The sequence below is a fragment of the Pempheris klunzingeri genome, chromosome 1, assembly GCF_042242105.1.
Source record: "Pempheris klunzingeri isolate RE-2024b chromosome 1, fPemKlu1.hap1, whole genome shotgun sequence".
Lineage (NCBI taxonomy): Eukaryota > Metazoa > Chordata > Actinopteri > Acropomatiformes > Pempheridae > Pempheris > Pempheris klunzingeri.
The window spans coordinates 33,572,976-33,594,013 of NC_092012.1; the positions used below are offsets into that span (position 1 = coordinate 33,572,976).

The following is a 21,038-nucleotide window of genomic DNA, read 5'->3' on the forward strand; positions in this document are numbered from 1 at the left end:
CTGATGCAATATACATGTATATATGTAGGACTTCTAGCTGTAGCTAATTTGCTGTCATTAGCATACTGAAAAAATTATTATATTCATGTACTGCCCATTTATTTCACATTTTCTCTGCGCTACATACCTCCATAGTATCGACATTGTATGCTTATGTTAAACCAGCTCAGGGAACGATTGTGCTCTTAGTTAAACACTGAGAGGCTTTATTTAAAGCACACGATGGGATGTGTTGACCTTTAGAATATTTAACCAAAAGCATGCCTGTCCCTTACCCTAAAGCTGCTACAGTATAACCACTGTTTTCATTTTAACCACAGATCAAGTGCTAATGTGTCAAGTGAATGAGTCTCTCATGCTGTAATGATGGACACACATAGGTTTGACCCAGTTCTGTGCTTCCCCTCAGCTGTACACTGAACACTGTAGCATCACTGTTTTGGGTTTTTGGCTCGCAACTTAACCGTTTTTAGTTCGCTGTCACTCTTGTTGTTTTCGGGAGCTAAACTGAAAATGCAAAAATAAAATAAAAGCCAAAGATTTCCCTCCAGCGTTGCTTGAGAATGAAACAAAGCTAGACCAAAAGGAAAGTAACTGTTGGATTTTTATTTCACGGTGGCCAGAAACAAGACACCAAATGAATGATAATGCTCCATGTCTGCTGGTCGTATAAACAGGCAACAGGTTCACCACATGGACTGAATGTACAGTATGTCTGTGTGTGTGTGAAGCTGAAAAAATCAGTGAATCAGCGAACAATCACTTAAAAGTCATTGCATTATGCTACATACCAGGATTGTAACATGAATTGTGTATAGACTTGTGAGTTTTATTAGTTTCTGTTGTATTTGTTGTATTGTGCATGGCTGTTGATGAATTGACTTTTATCCCTTTATTCATGTGCTCTGTGTTTTTATTCGATTGTCCCTCATCAGTCATTTAATCCCTTAATTTTAATCTTCCTGCAAAGCACTTTGGTCATTGTGTGTTGCTTTTAAATGTGCTCAGTAACTAAATTGACTACAGAGGACAGTAGCTGGTACAGTACGAATGCTTGGAGCCAAAAACATTTGGTGTTTTTCTTTTGTCATAAGACATACGTGGCAGCTTTGATAGACTTACGTTGGGGACTGAAATATATCTTGCATTAATGACACTGACAGTCTAAGAGAATAATTTACAACAGGAAAAAAAATCTCCTTTATCAAGCAGAACAGCCAAATTATGCAGGTACATTTAGAATGCAATGAGGTGTTGCACACTTACAAACCAAGTGAAATTGATGTAGCCAATTAGCAAGAATATACCCTCCAGCCCACATGAAAGCTCAGCCTTGATCTGAGCGGAAAGAGAAAAGGGGGGGGAAAAAAATACAACCCTCAGCAACGATAAAGCAATGATTTGGTAACCATCAGAATGTTCCTCTAATATCCAGACGATGAATTACAGCATATACCTCCGCTCTTACATAAGTTCACCCTGTGGATTGGCCCTGGGCAGATTTGGGACAGACTGTATTCAAAGCCAATATTTATCAACAGTGCCTGACATTTTTCTCTTTGTAGAAAGCTTGCTGTTGTAGAGCACAATCTATTGTGGCTGTTTGCAATGCATCACGCCACGGGACAGGGGAGATTTGTCACCAATTCAAACAGTCCCTACTGGAGCAGAGCTGCTAAGGACCGTGCTGGAATGACAGATTGACTTTGCAACATCTAGTCTTCAGGGCTTCCTCCACGCGGACACTCTATGGATGTACATCTCCAGGCATTTCTTTCCTGTTGACACTCTCTGCTGGTGCTGCAAATTAACTTATTAATTTTTCACCGCATACTCTGATGGTAATTACATTTCCTCCCCTGTGCAGCCTATTGTCTCTGGAAATGTCATAAAATGGCTTAAACTGCTGCTCTGATTAGGGAGTAATCTGATTGACAGTGAAATTACCAGCCGTCAAGTAACAGTATTTTAACACGAGTTCCTTTTTTTAACGAAACTGTAATTAACCACAATGCAAATTCTGTAGAAGCATTGTCCTGCTGCTATCTGGAAAATAGGAGCTCTGCATCATTGTGAACTCACATAACTAACCATGTTTTTCCCTTTAGTCTTCTAGACATGATGCAGCTGTCTGTTGAGAACAAGGCACTGACTAATCCCTGGGTTAGTAGTCCTATTCCCTGAGTGGCTCTATAGGCAGAGCAAGGCATTAACTCTAATTGTGAGTAATTAATAAGAAAATGAGGCGCTTGTATCCCTCCAGAGACCCCACATAGCATCACTGTGCTGGCTCTTACAGCTTAAAATCCCAACCACAATGTTGGTTCAACCCAGAGGGAATATGTGGCCCTTAACTGTTGCCTCCTCTGTCACCGCCAGCCACCATGTCCTATCTGCAGTCTGGCTGGAACACAGCATTTGAAATACGCCAGCAGTGTTTCCACTAGATAACATTGCACAACTAGCCTTGTATTGAATGTTCTCACTGATCAAAGGCATATAGTAATCAAACCTTGTCATCTATATGAGCGCCACAAGGACAGCCATGTTGTTACCAGACCAGTATGGAGCGCTGCACTGATTCGTCTTGTATAGGCTGAGACTGGGCTGACAGCCACGCTGAGGGGAAAATGGATCGTCCCCCAACTGTCTATCAACGAGAGAATTTTGTCTCTATCTCTCCCTTTCTCTCGCTCTCCCTGTCTTTAGGCTGAACAGCCACAGTGCCTACCGCCCTCACTTCATGCCCATCTTCCTCCCTCCTCTCTTTCTTCTCTCTCATCTCTATCTTTTCTCTTTCTTCCTGCACTCAAAATCACAGCTCTGCTCACACCCCCACACTCACACGTTCACACATACACATGCCTTAGCCTTTAGTTCAGTTGAATGGCTTTATTGTCACTATTGTCTAGCAGGAACAATATCACCAAAGCAATTTATGAAATGACAGCTTTCAAACACTAACAAATACTTTAGTCATGTCTTTACTAGATGACTATTTGGTTTGGAAACATGAGCTATCCATTGGTACACAACCAACAGCAGTTCTAATAACCAGAGCTGTAACTGACTGTAACTTAATTTTGTTATCAGTTTACCTGACAATCACTTAGAAATTAATCAATCATAATCCAACATTGTTTCTTAATGATAAAGCACAAGTGCAGCATTTACAATTAGGGCAGGGTTATGCTAGAAAATAATTAGTTCACACGACATGAATGAACCTGTTCTGAAAAGCAACCTGCTGGAAGGTGAAAGGTTGGTCATGCCTCGTGTGTGTCAACAGGCTCACAATTGAATTAATTGCAAATCCAATTATGTCTTTTCAATGCAAACGTACAGTATCAGCTAAGACAGACTCTGCGTAATAAATTTATGCCTAATGGGTTTCCATTAAATGTTGTGCTCTTGTGTTACCCAGAGGACGAATATTGTGGATCCTGAGCCACCATCAGGCTGAAAGTTTAGGTTTTGAGTGAAATGTCTTGACAAAAACTTTTATGATTATGATCTGAAGATGAATTATAACAACCTCAACTTTTGCATGTATTTGGACCAAACAAAGTAGCAACAATTTCCATCAGATTCAGCTGTACCTAGTTTTTTTGTACTAACTAGCACATGCTAACATGCTAAACTATGATGGTGAACATCCATCCATCCATTGTCTATACCCTTTATCCTTTAGGGGGGTCTTACCAGCTTACTTTGGGCGAGAGGGATGGTGAACATTATAAAAAAAAAATGACTCCTGCTAAGAATAAGCATGTTAACATTGTCATTGTGAGCACGTTGCCAAACATGTTGGCAAACAGTGAAGCTGCCATATAGTCTGCTTTGTGTACTGTAATACAGGGGGGGGGGGGGGGGGTCGAGGCTTGGAGGGTACAACATAATCCACAGAGGGTCATTGGTAATTAGAGAGTCAAAAGGGCTCCAACAACAAACCTTTGTCCAAGGGCCCCCAAACAGGTTGATTCAACAATACAAATCCCCCCTTTGGTGTCTGTAATCATCAAATATTTGGTTTGATTTTTAATTGATAAATGTCTTTTCTAACCTCAAGCCTATCTCTGGAATGAAATCGAAAATGTAGTATAAAGAAGCGCATTGCATGAAACAGCAGGATGGGATCAGTTGGGGCTGCTGCAGGGTTGTCTGAACACGCAAGCAGCAACCATGAACTAGCAACATAAATAAGACTGCTCAAACATGTGTATAGCAACCGTAGACTTCTGTGAGACCCGGCAAGAGACAAGGCAATGGTGCATTATGAGTGTGTGTGAATATGTGTGTGTGTGTGTGGTTGTGATTAAATGCTGGAGGTGGGTGGGAAGGTTTGCTGGGGGGGGGGGCGGCCGGTATGTAGAACAGACAGAGAGAGACTGCCAGGTAATACCGTCTGCCAAATATTTCCTTTTGATGATGTAGCTGCAAGAGTGACTCATCGGAAAGACAAATCAGCGGATGAATTGTTTATGAAATGTATCTGATGGTATTAAAGTGATAAATTGCCTCTCAGCTTGGCGGCTTTGTGGATTCAGAGGTGTGTTGCTGCATGTCAGAAAGGAGAGGCTATGTGTTTCTTTATGCTGAGGAGATTCCTGTGTCTATTTCAAACAAGAGGAGTCCCTCCATCTGTTTGTTCTCCTCACCGTCCCATGTATAATGCTGTGATATGTAACACACAGCAAAAGGCTCTTTGCTACTACCAGGCAAGAAACCTGCCTCCTAAATGTCATCTTTCCCAGAGCAAATCAGAACAGCTTTTCATTTAGTCTGCTGCTGCATTTTTTTAGGCTATCGAAAGAATTAGGGCAGGTTTTCATCAGCCCAAGGGGTTGTGGAACTTTTTCAACACATAAAGGTCTTTGTAATACTTCAACTTAATTTAGAAAACAGAAATCAGGCAGGGTTTTAAGAGAGAAAAGAGAACTTTTAGGTGATCCAGGAACTGCTCCTTACACAACTCACACTCACACTATACATGAAGTGTCAGTACGCCTGAAATGTTAAAGCTGTCGTGTAAATAACTTGGTGTCTTTCCCTCTTCTCTGCAGTTCCTCCAGTCATCCTGAGACTGGCTGAACCCGAGAAGCGCCACGATACCTGCATCGAGTTCACAGTTCGGGGTTACCCCCATCCCAAGCTGCGCTGGTTCCACAAGCAAAAGGAGATTCTCCAGAACGAGTACATTCGAACCGAGATGGACTTCTACCAGGACTATCTGGAGGGCTGTCTGACCTTTCAGAACCCAACGCACATCAACAACGGCAACTACACTCTGGAGGCCAGCAACCCTCTGGGAACGGTCACCAAGACAGTGCATGGTCACTTCCTCATGGGCCCGGACTATGAAGACGATGGTGAGTGAATCATCTCTGCTTGGTAGCTGTTCCGCACTGTGCTTGTGGTTGATGAGTGATGCAGTGTTGGCAGCCGCTCTCATGTCCCCATAATCACAATGGAGAGTATAGTCATGGGTAAGGGCTTCATTCGCCTGGATTTAAATAAGAATAAAAGCACAGGACAAAAGAAGATATGCTGCCAAGTAACTCCCCGACTCCCACAAGAGATAGCATGGCCCACTTTTTGGGAGCAGGCGCCATGATTGGAATAAGTCTCCAACTAGTTTAATTTCTTGTTTAAACTACCTGTTGTATGAATTAACGGTCCTTTTAAGGGTGGACTATTGGGAGCTTTTAGTTTTTATTAAAATCCCCCTTCACAGGGTGCAGGTCGGGGAGCTGATCCCTGCTGGCTGGATAGCAGCCAGGGTTCATCCACAGTTCAGTCAGGTAGATTGTTCGCTTGCAGTTCATCCTGAGTGCACAGGGAGGGGGAATAAACCCACAAAGACTGGCAAATTTCTCCCCATGGTCAATATTCCAAGGTTTAATGCCTTGTGTCAATTTATTGACATAGCATGACTTTCTCTGTCTTCTCTTTTGCAGAAATAGTGGAACTAGGTGAGTGTCTCTATCTTAAAATTTAACCCTGCTGTTTTTTTATCCCCTTTTGCTAGTTTTGTCTTTTACTAATTGTTCGTTTGGCGTCACTGAGAGCCATGGAGAAATTTGTTCACGTTGTGTTGCAGTTCTTTTAAAGCTCTTAGCATTGCTGCCCAGTTTTCTGGACCTGATAGTGTTTCTGACAGTATGGTTAATCTCCAAGGAGGAGTTGCTAAGCAGAACATTCATACCGGATGCTATGTTCATGCCATATATGCCTTACTCAGGGGCACCTCAAGTTGTTGAAGCACAGAGGGCAGCGTTTCTCATCTGCTTTCCCTGCTTGGATCACCCAATCCAGTCAAGGGATTTAAACTGGTGATTTAAACTGGGGTTAATGAAGAGTCTTTACACTGAATGATCTGTTATTCTGCATACGTCCTGTTGTGATGTTACTGTCCATGTGAGTTTCAGGTCTCTTAAGCAGCCGCTCTTTTTTTGGGTGGAGATTTGATGCGTCAGTGTGATGCCCTATTTAACCTTCATACATTTCCATACTCACAGTGAGAGGTCCTGTATGTTTGAGGCTGACTCAAACACAAAAAGAACTTTGTGCAAGGGTTTTAAATGTGCTCTCAAGGACTACATACATGATATCGTGTTTATATGCAACCATGACAGAATAAAGTAAGATCTGACTGTTGTTTCATTCCAATATAACCCTGTTTGGTAGGTTAGCCTTAATACTTGGAGCTGTGATCGGACAATCACTTGTCAAAGACTTATTAAAGCAGAGTCAAGATTTACTTTTTCTCTCTCCTATTTCTTGGCATTATTATTGCCTTTATAGCAGGCAGGAAAACAAAGGGAGAAATGACAACTAAAGCCTGGAGACGTAGCAGTCATGTGTTATGCACCTTAACTATTCGGCTATCAGGACAAGCCCAGCTTTTAGTCATTCTCTCCATTTTCTTTCTGTTTCTGCAACTCAGCGTGCCTCACTTCTCTAACACCTAATTAACCAGCCACGGTGTAACCCAGTTAGTTTCCCTGCCTCTTAACTAGCTGGTGATGTGTGTGTTGTTTGTGCAGCGGTATGTGGAACGATGCTCTGGCCCGCTCTCACACTGCTTCGTAAATCTCCCGTGTGTGATGTGTGGTTTGGCCTCAGGCTGTTGTGGCAGCCTCACAGTTGACGGCTTAAACAAAGTGGGCCGGTCTGATCTCTGACCTTCATCAGAGTCTTCTTCCATCTCCATATGAGGCCATTGTTTCTAATCAGCCATGGATTATAAAGCTGCAGCGTTGCCAGGGCCGGAGACAAATGGACACGACTGTGTGGCATGACTTCATGTTGCCACGCATAACACTCACACAGCTTCTGGGAGCGAGGCAGGTGAGGGAGAGGCGTTTGGGTGAAGAGACTGCGAAACATCATAGCAGCGGTGTGTGCGCGAGGGAGTTCAGGCGTAGCAGGGAGACTGACAGGCTGACTGATACTAATGCCGCTGAGGAGAGAGGAGGGCAGAGGGAGGAGAGGGAGGAGAGGAGTGAGGGATGAAGCCTGCGAAGGAGGGACAGAGAGATGGTAGTTAGGGCACACACACACACAGCAATGCACTTTAGTGTACTGTGTGTGTCTGAGCCAGTGGCAGCCAGTCTACCATGTGGCCATTAATTTGCCCACAATTACTCTCTGATGTCCTGGCTGGAGGCCTCAGACTGGAGTTTCCCTGACACCAGCTCATTTCCTTTCATGGCACTGTCTCTGTCCTCTTCGCCTTACAGCGCCCAGACATCTGCTGTTTGCCAAAACTGTTGTTTGTAGAGGTGTGACATGTACCATATTAGCATCAAGAAATTGATTTCAGGATGATTCCGAGACATTAATATGACTACTGCAGCCTGAGTCCAGCAGTCCTGCAGTTCTGTCTGGAAATTTGGGTCACATTTCTTAGATAAAGATGTCAAGTTTGAGTTGCTTCAGTGCATTTTTCAGGTGATTTAATTTTACCTAATTTAGCATTTGGTGCCCTGAGCTGTTTGGGCGTTTTTTTTGTTCTTCTGCTTGTATATCTGTGTGTAATTCTAAAGCACTTTGTTTCATTTAGTCTGTGTCTTTGTTAATGTACAGGCACCAGCATGCATTTGTGCAATTGTTATACAAATTCCACTCTGCAGACTTCTAACAGAAAACCTTTTTATCAACCCTTCAACAAAAATGCATTGTTCATCAACAACGTTTAATGGCACAAAACAGATCAATGCCAAGTGATTTAATATATATTCAGAAGAAAAACAAGAGAAGTCTTATTTTCAAATGAGGAAATCACAAAAGAATATGTTCAAACAAAACATGTCTCTTTTTGGTTTTGCAGAGATATTTACTGTAGATAAATGTGGGAGTAAACCAGCGCCAGTAAAGGCTCGTTCTCTTTCACAGCCACTGACGCCTGTTTTGTGTTTTTGTGTTGCAGGTCCTTCGACGCCGTCAGATGGTGATTCAGGCCGACCGGTTGAAGACACATTTGGGGTGAGTTTTCTCCTTAATGATGTTGATGAAGCAGCTGCTAAAGATGTTGCCTCTGGACAAAACAGAGAGCTGCTCTGAGAGCTGCTCAAAGGACCTTTGTAGGGGTTTGTATTGTGTGTTGACATGCAGCACTGAGGCACAAAGACTACAATTCACCAAACCCATGTTCACTCATTACTCTCAGTCATTTTTTTTGTCAAGTTGTGTGTTTGGGCATGATAATGGTAGTAATGAAATGTTATGTAACACAAGGATTCGGTACAGTTTGAACTGAAACCAAGAATGGTGAGGTTTTCCACTGTAAATTCCACTTCAGCAGATAAATGAGATAAATGCTAACACTTCCATGGGTAATGGTCTGTCTTAATGGCAGACATTTTGACATTTCATGGCAGGAATCGCACAGGTGTAATTAATAACATTAGTGGTGGTTGCACTCATTGAAGTGTGGACATTCCAGCTCCCTGGTTATGTGCATGCCGGCATGGCCTACTGGAATACCTAAATGGAAGTGAGCCATTGTTGGGGTTATGAATTACACCGGTGCCTTTCCTGCCATCGTGAGTCCAAATGTTTGCTGTGAAAAAGGCCTCATGGTTTATTCAACCAGTGTGGACAGAGAAAATAATAACATTCACATCTCTGAGGTGTGCTGCGGATAAAACATTCAGTTTAACTGACTTCTTACGCCGCAGTCACTGTTACAGACCTGTCAAGCTTTCATGTCTCTGTAGCTAGTTAGCTAACTGAGGTAAAGTTTCACGAATCGGTTAAAATGGCTGTTTCTGGCAGATTATTCAATGCTTCCAGATGACTTGTTTTACAATGAGAATCCTGTCAAAGAAGTCTTAAATATTTTGCTTCATGGCTACACACGTGACTAAAAGGCTGAGGCTTTAGCTGCATGTCTTGGTTTCAGTTCAAACCAGGGCTTTTTTACTTAACCTACAACCTCACTAACTAATGAAAAGCTCCCTAGTCTACTGTACTGTTAGTAGTAAGCCATTTAGTCAGACATGCTAATGAACCAATGATCAATCTCATTTTGTAAGAAGGGCTAAAATGCCCCACGCTCACCATTTGAAAGCCGACAGTTCAGCAGTTTAAATCTTCATTTGTTGTTTGTTTCTTTTTTTGGTTTGATAAGAAATCATTTCTTGCTTTAGAAATGAGAGCATTAAATCCTGTTGGTGATGATAAAAAGCAAACTGTACTGCTGTCAATAATTTGATTATTTACAGTATTTGTATTTTACTTATCCAAATTAGTCAAATTTCAGACTTTGACTAATTTGATCAGAAATAACTGGTTGCAATGATGATGATGAACCAAGCTTGTGATTGGATTTTCCCCCAAAACTGCACAGTTTAAGTCTGACTGTAGACGGGGATCATATTTAAATCACATTCTGTCAACTGGAATATAATAATATGGATTAAACTCTGATTTACTGTGTTTAAGGTGATCAGAAATCTGTAAAGGATTATGATCTGAGCACAGTCCTCTGATTGCTGTCCGAGTCTGACACAGCACTTAATTTCTCTCAGGTTTCCATCGCTGTGGGTTTGGCGGGCTTCGCTTGCGTCCTTCTCCTCGTCCTTTTTGTTCTCATCAACAAATACGGCCGGCGTTCCAAATTCGGTATGAAAGGTAAGTCTACACAAATAGTCAGACAAGCAGAAAGGCAGACAGACAGTTATCTTTGTAATTTGCCTTTCTGCCAGTTGCATCATTGTGCAGAATCCATTCCCCGGGCTAATCTTCTCTTCTAAACCTTTGCTCACCAGAAAATACACATATGGAGCTACTATAGAAATCCTTCTTTGTACTGTATGTTTACAGAACCACTGCTATTATTAAGTCATGGCCCCAAGGGGACTCATTTGGAAAAATAAAGGCCTTTTTCCCTGGTGACTGTTGAGTCCTGCTAAAGGCCATACATCTGCAATCACCCACACGCGTGCACACGTAAAGACAACTAGATCAATACCGTGTGCATGCAAACGAGGTGTGTGCACATACAGTTCATACATTCACCGTGTCTGCTGTGTAGAACGATCGCAGAAAGCACCCAGAATTAATTAGTGGACTCGGTGCTGTCGATCATGCTGAAGAATTCAATAGGATTAATGTGGCTTTTGTGCATGCTGAGCTTTCACTTTGTGTCAGCTCCAGGTTTTGCTCTCTCTGGCATTGGCGTTGTGGCAGAGGCAAAAGCAGTCATAGGGCTGATCAAGGAGCGGGATGCAGAGCAGAGAGGAGAAGGACGGTGGCTGCTCAGGTCCTGTGGTTCAGGTTCAAGTCTTTGTTCACCCGACCAAAGCTCTTATCAGTTGGCAGACTGAGGAACGGCATCTGCTCGTGTTTGGTGGTTTGTGGTGGGTGAGCTTGTGCATCCGTCACAGAGCAGACATCCCCGTGTCTCTGCATGGCAGATGCTTGGATTCATGGAGAAGATCCTTCTCCACAGACATGCCCCCTTCTCTGTTTGTTTGGTTTCAATTCTGCCCGCTTGTTCCTGTCAGTTTCTAGCTTTTTTGCTCTTTAGTCTAAATATACTGTAATGAAATGCCAGTGTGACCCAAAACCTCAAACCATGCAGGGTCTTCCTTTCATACCATAAGCATGGCGTAAAGCTGCATTAGCTGCTGCCACCCCTTAATTAGCTACTTTACAGGATTAGAGTTTGTTACTTACCTCGGTAAAGAACTCTCTGCTGTAATTATTTAGCGGGTGGCAATTATTGCGTTGACCTAAAGCTGGCTCTAATCAAGGATGACTCTTATAGTTAATGATGCTCTACGGGCGTGTTTGTAATGTCATGGCAAGTCATATGGATTTAAGCTATGCCAACAACCTGCTTCTACACAAAGAAAACAAATCACAAATCCTGATGCAAAAAATAAAAGTTAAGAAAACAAGGTGTGCGAATAAGAGATCACAAACACTACACACAGTCCTGGACTCGTGAAGGCAGCTGGACCCGTCATGTTTGCACCTATGAGATGGGATTTAATTGGTGCCGCAGCTGCTTGCTAATGATGCACCTACAGTGCAGTAACTTTCCTCTTTCTTTTTATCTAAAGCACCCTTAGATAGCAATGCATTCAACACACAGCAGAGTGTTTAAATATTTAGAATATCCACTGACAGCCATGTAAAATCCATAGGAACTGTGTATAATTCAGTCTGCCAGGAACCTGTGTCAGACCACTGCCTCGTTTTCACACTTGCTAGCTAATAAAAGGAGGCACTGTTTCATATCGCTGGCAGCATTGAGAGCTTAGCATTTTTAAATGCTCAGAGCACCCAGCGTCGCTGCAGGAGTTATTTCAACTCTTAGCAAAAGGGTTCTTCAAATACAGTTTCAGTACTCTCCAAGCAGGAGCGGTGAAGAGCGTAATTTATCTCCTTGATGGCAAGGTCCAAAGTCCTCTTGGACACTGTAGGGCATTTTTTAAAAATTGCATTATGGGCCTTTCTCACCGAGGGCCACGCAGTTCTCCAGCAACACTCACTGCTCCGTATAATATGTTAAGATTGCCCGCTTTGTTCAAGGGCACCTCGTCATTTTCTGTCAAGTGATTGAAAAGCATTTCTCCTACAATTATATCTGCTCAGATTTGTAATTTGAGTTTAGCCACACTGTCCAAGGTAACGTATTTTTATAAACGACTCTCATAGTGCAGAAAAATAAATAATTAAATAAATAAACATAGTGAAGGTTGAGCAAAGCACCATGTTAAGCCATTACCACTTCTAATATAGTCTCTATTTCCGGGTTTTACATTCAGGTTATGTGCAGTGTGCACCGCAGCACAGTGTGCAGGATGAAAACGGCTAGCTTCACGTCTCCATGTAATCACTAACAGATACAAGGCATCAGTATTAGTGCTGCCATGGTTCTTCTTCTCATTTTCCGTCAGGTAGTTATTTGACGGTGGGTACAGTACACAGGCCGGTTCAGGTTACATGGAGATGCTGCTGAATCTACTGTCACTGTGAGCGATTGAAGATATAAAAGACTTGAAGAGAGGTGATGTCAGAGAGGACTCTTTCAGGACCCCAAGCTGTTCTGAACAAAGGCCTGATTTGTCCAGTGTGTGTGTGTCTGTGTGTGTGTGTGTGTGTGTCTGTGTGTTATCCCCTCCCACTCTTGTTCTGGAGAATCAGCTGGAAGGCCTGAAGAAGTCATTACCTTTGGATGGAGCCATAATGGATTTTCGCTCCACTAAATCACTGTGGCTCTTTTGGCTGTTGGAGTTTGATCACCGACCGTTTCTGGGCATCCAATAAAAACTCTGTTTTTATTTTTTTTCTTTTATGTGGATGGATTATGTGTGTGTGTGTGTGTGTGTGTGTGTGCATTTGTATGTGTGTTTTGGGTGCACGTATGAGTGTGTGTGTGTGTGTGTGTGTGTGTGTGTGTGTGTGTGTATGAGGTACATTCAGTTGATTTGCTAGCATTTCAAGGCCCACCGCCAGGTCCGTCCACTGGCTGCCTTGCATTTACAGCTCTGCCTGATGCACTCCAGCTCAGTTTATGTGGATGTAATTGTGCTTTTATGAAAGGTACTTTGCCTGACTACATGTGTTTACATGTGTGTGTGTGTATGCATGTGGGTATGAAAATGGATTCATACTGTAGATAACCTGTTGCTCTAATCAATAGGTTGTCAACTTACCTCCCAGCTAAAACATCTTGCAGTCTAAGCAGCGGGCTCATCTTTCACATTGTGATTCACACCAGTGGGTTTTGAAGTGTCTTTCACACAGATTTTTGTCAGCGGGGAATCAATAATGCTTCTTTAGAAAAAGACACTCAGCATGTCTGTAATAAGTATTATGCTCCCCTGTCATCTTTTCTTATGTTCTGGTAGAAAATTACCTGTCCCTGCTGCTGTAAGTGCAGTCAGTATACAACAAAATGTATATCATTTTGTCACCTTCGTAGTCCAGGCCAGACATTTCCATATATTTTGAGTTAAGACCTATCGGTTGCACCATCTATTTTCAGAGTGGGTGCACTAGAACTGCCTGTTAACTGTAAATGACTGCAACACCTGAATACCTTACAAGCTTAACCTGGGATAAAGTGATTTCCAACTGGGGATAAGGAGTCCCAAACATACCTAAAATGTAGTTGAATTATGCTATTAAGAGCATGTTGTATTCTGATTCTCATCTGACGACCCCTGTAAAGTCTTTGTGTCACCGTAACAATTCAGTAACTCACCCAAATCTGAATTTTAGAAATGAAACCATTTTGAACTAATTCTGAGGGTCCCAACAGGGCTTAGGAATCAATGCCACATTCTGCTGCATTCTGGGTATTTCTGGGGCTCATCCACAATAGTTGTTGGCAGCTGCTGTGTGTTTACATAAGGAGCAGATGATACAGGCGGTATTTTTGGCACATTTCACAGCAGAGTAGACTGAAAATATACAGTGAACAAACAAAGGCAGAGGCAACGTGTCAGGAGGAAGTGACAAATGATGGAAGAAAAAGCGTTGAGTGACATTAATTTTGGGAAGGCAAGACACTGGTAGTTATTAATCATTAGTTCAAAGATTGAAACTTGGAGTATTTTTGTCTTGTTGCCTTTATTGCACACTTTTTATAAGAATCAGTTATTTTTAGTTTAATGCAGGATTCATTACAGTAAAAGTTATTTTTCTCTGCCAAAACTTTACTATCCTCGTGCAAAGCTGTACGGTTTCCTTTTGGAGCTGCTGTTTGGTTCACTTTATAATATCAAGCGAAATTTGCAATTAATCACACTAGTTATAGCTCCTCTTGTTATTTGCCTGACCCACTTTTAAAGAAGTAATGTGTGATTAAGGGAACTATTAGCGGTTTATTCTTCCCATTTCCAGTCATTATGCCAAACTGAACCTAACTGAATCTGAGGAAGTCACTGCCTAAAGCAAAGACATAGTCTGGCACATGACCACCCATAAAATCACAGGTGCTTGTAGGTGTGCTCTTTTCCTGCCTTTATGCTAAGCTAAGATAGCTAAGCTGCTGACTGCAGCTTAATATTTGCTGCACAGATATAGGCTCCTGGCAAGGCAGCAAATAAGTGCATTTCCCCAAATTAAATCCACGATTACAGTGTTTACACTCCTGTGCACCCGTCAGACCAGTGGGCCTGTCGGATAAATCACACACCTACAAGTCTGTAGGTGAAGAAAGAAATGCGGCCCTTGCCTTTTTAACCCTATTAGTTCTATGAGACTGAAAATGCCGACTGAAGCAAATGACTAATTCATAAATGCTGACGCACCAAGAAGTCGGGGTCACAGGAGGTTACCTGTGAGTCAAGGTGAGCAGACACTGTTTACATTTAATCAAATTCAGCCATCTAGCCATTTAGTTAAGACGGTTGCTCAGGCTGGGGTGTCTCACAGTGATCAGCAGAGCATGTTGTGTGAGCTGAACCTGTGACATCAGCCTATCTACTCAGATTAGGATTTTTATTTAATCAGCATAGACAGATTACAGGTTTTTAGACATACGGACAGACATGTACGTGAATCGCAGAGATGACCACCAACACGCTAATAAACACCGACACACTCCTCTACACTGACACACACACTCGCACACACAAACTGTGCCCGGCGGCAGCCTGCTAGCCTCTGTGATCCAGGCGTGTGTGTCAGGGCGGCTTACCCTCCTCTCCGCTACATTACCTGAACCAGGCCTGGGGATGATCAGCCCACACACACACACACTGCAGCATTTACTGCATCACTGCCTCGCTTGGCCTCCAGTGGCCAGAGTGAGCTCTGCCGCCAAGCAGTGAGACGCTTCCTTCTGCAGACACACGGGAAGACAGATACTCACGCTAAGCATCCATACAGACGTCACATTTTCAGCAAATAATCGTTCAATTAAGTGTGATTTACATGCTTTGCTAAATAATACGTTATACAGGAAGACTCTGAAGAGCACTGTTTGAAAATGGTCTGTGATTCTGAGCAGAACAGTCCTGTTATTGGCTGAAAAAAAAGAAAATAACTGAAAGTGGAAATCCACACAAATCACAGAGGGCAGAAAAGTGCTAACACATTAACACTCTGACTAATTATGTGCAGATGGAGACTTTAAAAGGGTAGAAACAAAATGTTTGGCTTTCCTCAGCCTTGACAGGTGTTTCAAGTTCCTTTTGAACGACGATGCATGAGACCGATTCGCTATCTGTGCTACTACGTAATTTCGGAAAATAGAATTTAAAAATAGTTTTTCCTTTTGCTGTTCAAAGCATAATTTGTTTTTTTTTCCCGCAAAAACATCTACTTCTAAATCTATCTAAAGGACATTTTATAAACATTTTCCTCTATTTAGGTTTCCTAATATAAAACATCAAAGCACATACAAATAAGCACTGCGTCACCAACAGAGATGCAGAGATGCTGATCCCAAACCTCTTGTCTTTCCTGCACAAATGGTGTTTACCCTTTGCTCAGTTGCTAGAGCACCAGTCATCTTAATTGGCTCTAATTCATTCTTCTGAACGCATGCGACAGATGGGAACTTGCAAGAAAACAGCAACAGGCACGCTGGAAAGTGCTCACTTCTCTCTCTCTCTCTCTTTTTATAAGTGTCACTTGTTATATCTCTTCCAGGAAAAGAAGGCAGGAAGTTAAGTTCATTCACCTTCCGTCCTTGCTGTCGTCACATTTAGTTGTTTTTCAAACCATCTCCTTCTCTGATGCCACAGGCCGCCTGCACTTTTAGTAAACCCCTAAAAGGATTTGGTTGCTGCTTGCAACCTCTCAGTCACAGCATGATATCCCGTGTCCTTCCTTAGTTCTTTTTGCACCTTGCATGGAAAATGAAAATACTAAAAAGGGCTATTTACTTATTTATCTCACTTAAAAGTTGCATGAGAGTCTTCCCTGGGAGTCTGGCTGTGGTGTGGTCGGTCCCTGGATGGATATAAAGTGCACAGTGGCCCTGGGTTGATGCTGCGAACACGGTGTTCTTGGTACAAATAGGAATTTCTATTTTTTCTTTTATTTTATTTTGGACTTTGGACTGTCAGCACAAGGCTGCTAATAGCTAAGTGCTTTCTGTCCTCTTGGTGTCTTTCTGCAGAGCTGTACATTGCTGTGCTGTGCCACGCATTGTAAAGTAACCATAAAGTAAAAGGCCAGGCTTTGCAGAGTGGTTGCTGAAAGCACTTTGACTGAGTGTTTGGAGGCTTTTTCCCTTTTAAGTCTTTGCTGTCAATAGTTGGACGGTTGTCTGTGGCCTTTTGAGTTAAACAATAGTTTAATTTAGCGTCTTTAAAATTTCAGAATATGGCAGAATACAAGCGTGGGAGTAGAGGAAGATGCCGCACTTCTCCGACGCAGGCTCCTCCGAACTGCTGCAGCAATTTGGCTTCATCCCCAGGGGGAATTGTTCAGACATGTTTGCTCCTCTTCTCAGCCATGCAAAGTTACAAGCACGAGCTGTGTGAGAGACACGAGCATTTTGTTTATAATGAATACAAATGTGGTTTATACTGTAAACCATTTAAGGGGCTGAACTGTCTTCAGTGCAGCTGAACAATAGGTCCATGAAAATGCATCAGGGACAACTTCTGCATTTCTATGTTTCAATTAGTATTGATCTGCAAAACTCCTCAGCTGCTGCTCCAGTTTTTTCATCGTGTGCGCTTTATCTAAAATAGAGAAAAATGTGGTGCGGAACTAAACATCTCAGTGCTTTTGTTCTGATGCCAGTCCAATCAAGTGTATTGGTATTGTTTAAGTGAGCACAGTGCTTAATCATTTTTGAATTTCACACTTTTTTAAAACCTTTATTTAGCTCATGGCAGCGCCACATTTCTTAATATTTATCCTGCACAGCACACCCACAGCCTTTTGTCTGCCATTTACCGTTGGCCATATTTCTTTTGAAGAGTTTTGTTTAAATTCACATTGACAGTCGGCTAACAAGGGGACTAACACTTTGTATAATTAACTTCCTGCCTAAACCTCTGGAAAGAAACACCTCTCTAACCACAGAGATACTGCTGTGCCACGTAAATCACGTGGTAGGTACAAAGTGGATAGAGGTGCATTCAGGATTCAGAATTGGGTTATTATTGACTTATTATTGATTGATTTATTTGCCAAGATAACCCCTATCAGCACTATAAGTAATCAGAAACACATTTATTTCTTACTTGAACTTTCATTCAACCTCCCCATCATACAGTATTATTCCTCATCCTGGAGGACTTTGCTAATGATTATTGCACTCGTATTTTCTGCAATTTACATGAGGCCTTGAAATAGACTCATGCGGTATAGTGCTGATGAGTTTCCTCCAAGCTAATGAACATTAAGGGACTGAGTCTCACCAGACAGCCATCTTGGAGTACAGCGAACTCAGCTTGGACAGCACTCCTGTAATACAGGACTGACTGGTGTTTCAAAGTTCTGCTCTTGTTGTTACCATTGGAAAGACGTGTTAAGGCCTGGCGGTGATGGATATATGAACGCCTGGCCCAAATTGGAGTATTAGATAAACGTTGCTTCCTCGTCTGCTGCGGGCTGCAACACCAACTCAGCTACCAGCCAACTGACTGGAGAGACACTAACCTGCACTTTAAAGCTATCCCTAGAAACAGGCTGGATGAAGATGCGTAGCTCCATCATAAACCTCCAGCTCGCACAGCTCAACATTTCAGCCTTTTGTTCCTTTCCAGAAACCTCTGGCACAACTCCAGTTGGGATTTTCTACTTGTGGAGGGTGATGCTCTGCTTGTTATGCCACACTACAGAGCCTCCACTCAGAGGTGGGAAGGTGATTTTTAGGGTCTGGGATGATATTTCTGTCTAATTTCTTTTTTCAAGACTGAAAAAGAGAAGCCTGCAGTGAAGGTTTTTAGCCCCCCCCCCCCCTCTAACTACTAGTTAATTCAGTGTGAATTTTAGCCACCGGCCCAGCAAACAGCTCATATTATGTAACAGCCAAATGTAGGGTGCTGCATGCTCCCTCCTACGCTGGAGAGGATTGTGATTCTTTTATACTGACAGATACAAAGTACAAGCTACTGCATTGAAATTAATTTGTTTGCTAAATCAGTGACAGTATGTTTGATATTGACAGCATTAACCAGTGAGCATATTTATTACAATATATCCAATTCAATATAGATTTAATATTGACAGTACGGTTCTATATTTAACAGTGACTGGACTTAGACTATCTAATTATTAGACATATACATACTTTGTTACCATTAAAATGGGCTGTAGTCTAATATGTAAGAATCATACAAACACATCATGTTGTTATTACACATTTTGTATAGATGTGTTTTGAACATTCGGTGTCAATAGCACTGACATTACAACACTCTTATACCATATAGCAGTATTAGTACATTACTGTACTACTGTACATGCACATACAAGCATGTCACTGTACTAAAGATGTAGTACTGACAGTATTATATACTTAGCATTGTACAGTTTATAGTCACTAAATGTGTCTCACAGCATGTTCCCATATGTGAAGTAGTGACGGGGTTCTGGGACATATACTCTCTATGAAGTATTTGTAATTCTACATTGAAGCATATTAGCTGTTCTAATATTTAAAACTGACCATATTATATGATGTGTACTTGAAACGGGTCACCAAAGTAAAAGGAATGTGAGAGAAAATATATAATCAGTCGGCTGACTTGTTTTAGAGGCGTAATGTGGGGAGGTGAGTCCTGGCATTGATATGGCTACATCATGGCTACATCACTGCGAAACACATAACATAGTAAAAGGACGTATGTCAACCATGGAATACAACTTTAACTGATAAAAAGATAAATGTAACTTGGTGACCGGAGCCCTGGAGGTGAAGTCTGCCTGCCTTTTATCTCACTGGACTCATTAGCACCACAGACGATGTGATATCTGTATGTTTCTCTACAGAACATCATTAAACCGATATGACTTGTGTGAAGTGGAACGGACAACAACTGATGAACACACCTTGAAAAAGCCCCGACTCGTCTTTCAAGACTCTAAGCCTGATGTTGATCTATTTTCTGACAGCTATTGTCAGTCGGAGTTGATTTTGCACATCTTTTATCTCTGAAAGTGGCGTGTACCACCGACATCGACTTGACCAACGTATTGATCCGTTCCACTTCACATGAGCTTCTATGATACCGGTTTGATAACATCAAGTTCTTTTTCTCAGTAAAAGTTGTTGTTTCACGTAACGACGGGGACTTTGAAAATGAAAATGGAAAATGATAGAGGAGGGCGGGAGAGCGGCGACTGAAATAGTGGGCCAATGGCAGGCCTTATACCCACAGCATACATGTGAGTCACACTAGGCCGCCATGCTTCTGTTGAATATGGAGCTGTCCTTCCATCAGCTGCACCCCCCCCCCCACCCCCTCTCCCAACAGTTCATGTTCCCATCAGCCTCTCCCCAGTCTGCATTAACACACCTCGGGGACCGGCAGACCGCAGCCGCTGTGTTATAGATAGAGAACAAGCCTCCATCTTTCATAAGGATGGTTAAAGTTTTAGCTCTGGAGAGTAATTGTTGTGTAATCACAACTAGGGGATTAATTATTTATAGAGGCACACACACACACACACACACACACACCCAGAACACGTACACACAAAGTGAATCTCCTCGAATTTCTTCCGCGCTCTCTGCTCTTTCTCCCTCTACCTTTTTTTCCATATGTCTCTCTATCATCTCATCTGCTTCTCTCTCTTTACCCCCTCCCCCCCCCCCCTTTCCACACTAATGGAGTCAGTGAGGATAAAACAATTAAAACAAAATTCATTTGAATGAATTAAAGAGCAGGGAGCTGCAGTTGCTGACACTTCTGAGGCAAGACGAATTATCCTGCATGGCTGGTTTAGTAGCATTTTACTGTGGCCCTGTCCCACCTCATTAACCTGTGTATAAACCCGTGCAAAAGCATTGTTAGTACACAATAATGCTATGGATAGGTTTGTGAGGAAGGAAGCGGTTATCGCTCTGCAGTAACGTTGCTCTGGACCCTTGAGACGGTGGAGTAGCGTGCAGCTGTTACCTGGGAGCCTTGGAAGACACTGCAGATTAAAACAAGTCACCTTCCACTCATGTCCATGCATTATTTCAATACTTTCCAGTCAACAACAAACGGGAGATGCACAAGATTTGCAGCCTGGCTTCCGAAAGATTTGAGAGGCTGTTAAGGAAATGCCAAGGCCATCTGTGCTGCTCTAAGAGGGTGTGAAATGAAGACGGAGAGTGTGTCACACTGCGATGAGAGGTCATTACTGGCTCCTCAAAGGCAGCAGATTATGTCAATTTTACAGGTCACAGTCTTGTGGGTCACTACATTTTTTTTTATCCCCTTCATCTCTGTGACACCTTAACGCTTGGTAATGAGTCCAGAAGTGCCCGGAGTTCAAATGTGCGTTAAGACCTGAGACGCTCAGGAACAGCAGCTAAACGATGCAGCCAGATGGCATCAGGATGCTGCGTCTTGTGCTCGGAGTTACCGCAACAATCACTCTCTGTCTCTCCTGGCAGA

General features: G+C 42.5%; 1 protein-coding gene across 3 annotated transcripts in view; it reads left to right on the forward strand.

Annotated features, from left to right (window-relative positions):
• ntrk3b (neurotrophic tyrosine kinase, receptor, type 3b) overlaps positions 1-21,038 on the forward strand; it is a 154,627-nt gene that overhangs the window by 80,002 nt on the left and 53,587 nt on the right. Inside the window, exons 8-11 of one of the 3 annotated variants that reach the window (XM_070829017.1) lie at positions 5,064-5,369; positions 5,958-5,972; positions 8,432-8,487; positions 10,035-10,137. In XM_070829017.1, coding sequence (XP_070685118.1) covers positions 5,064-5,369; positions 5,958-5,972; positions 8,432-8,487; positions 10,035-10,137 — 480 coding nt within the window. The remainder of the gene's footprint in view (positions 1-5,063; positions 5,370-5,957; positions 5,973-8,431; positions 8,488-10,034; positions 10,138-21,038) is intronic. The other 2 variants (XM_070829025.1, XM_070829034.1) reach the window with 2 other exon arrangements.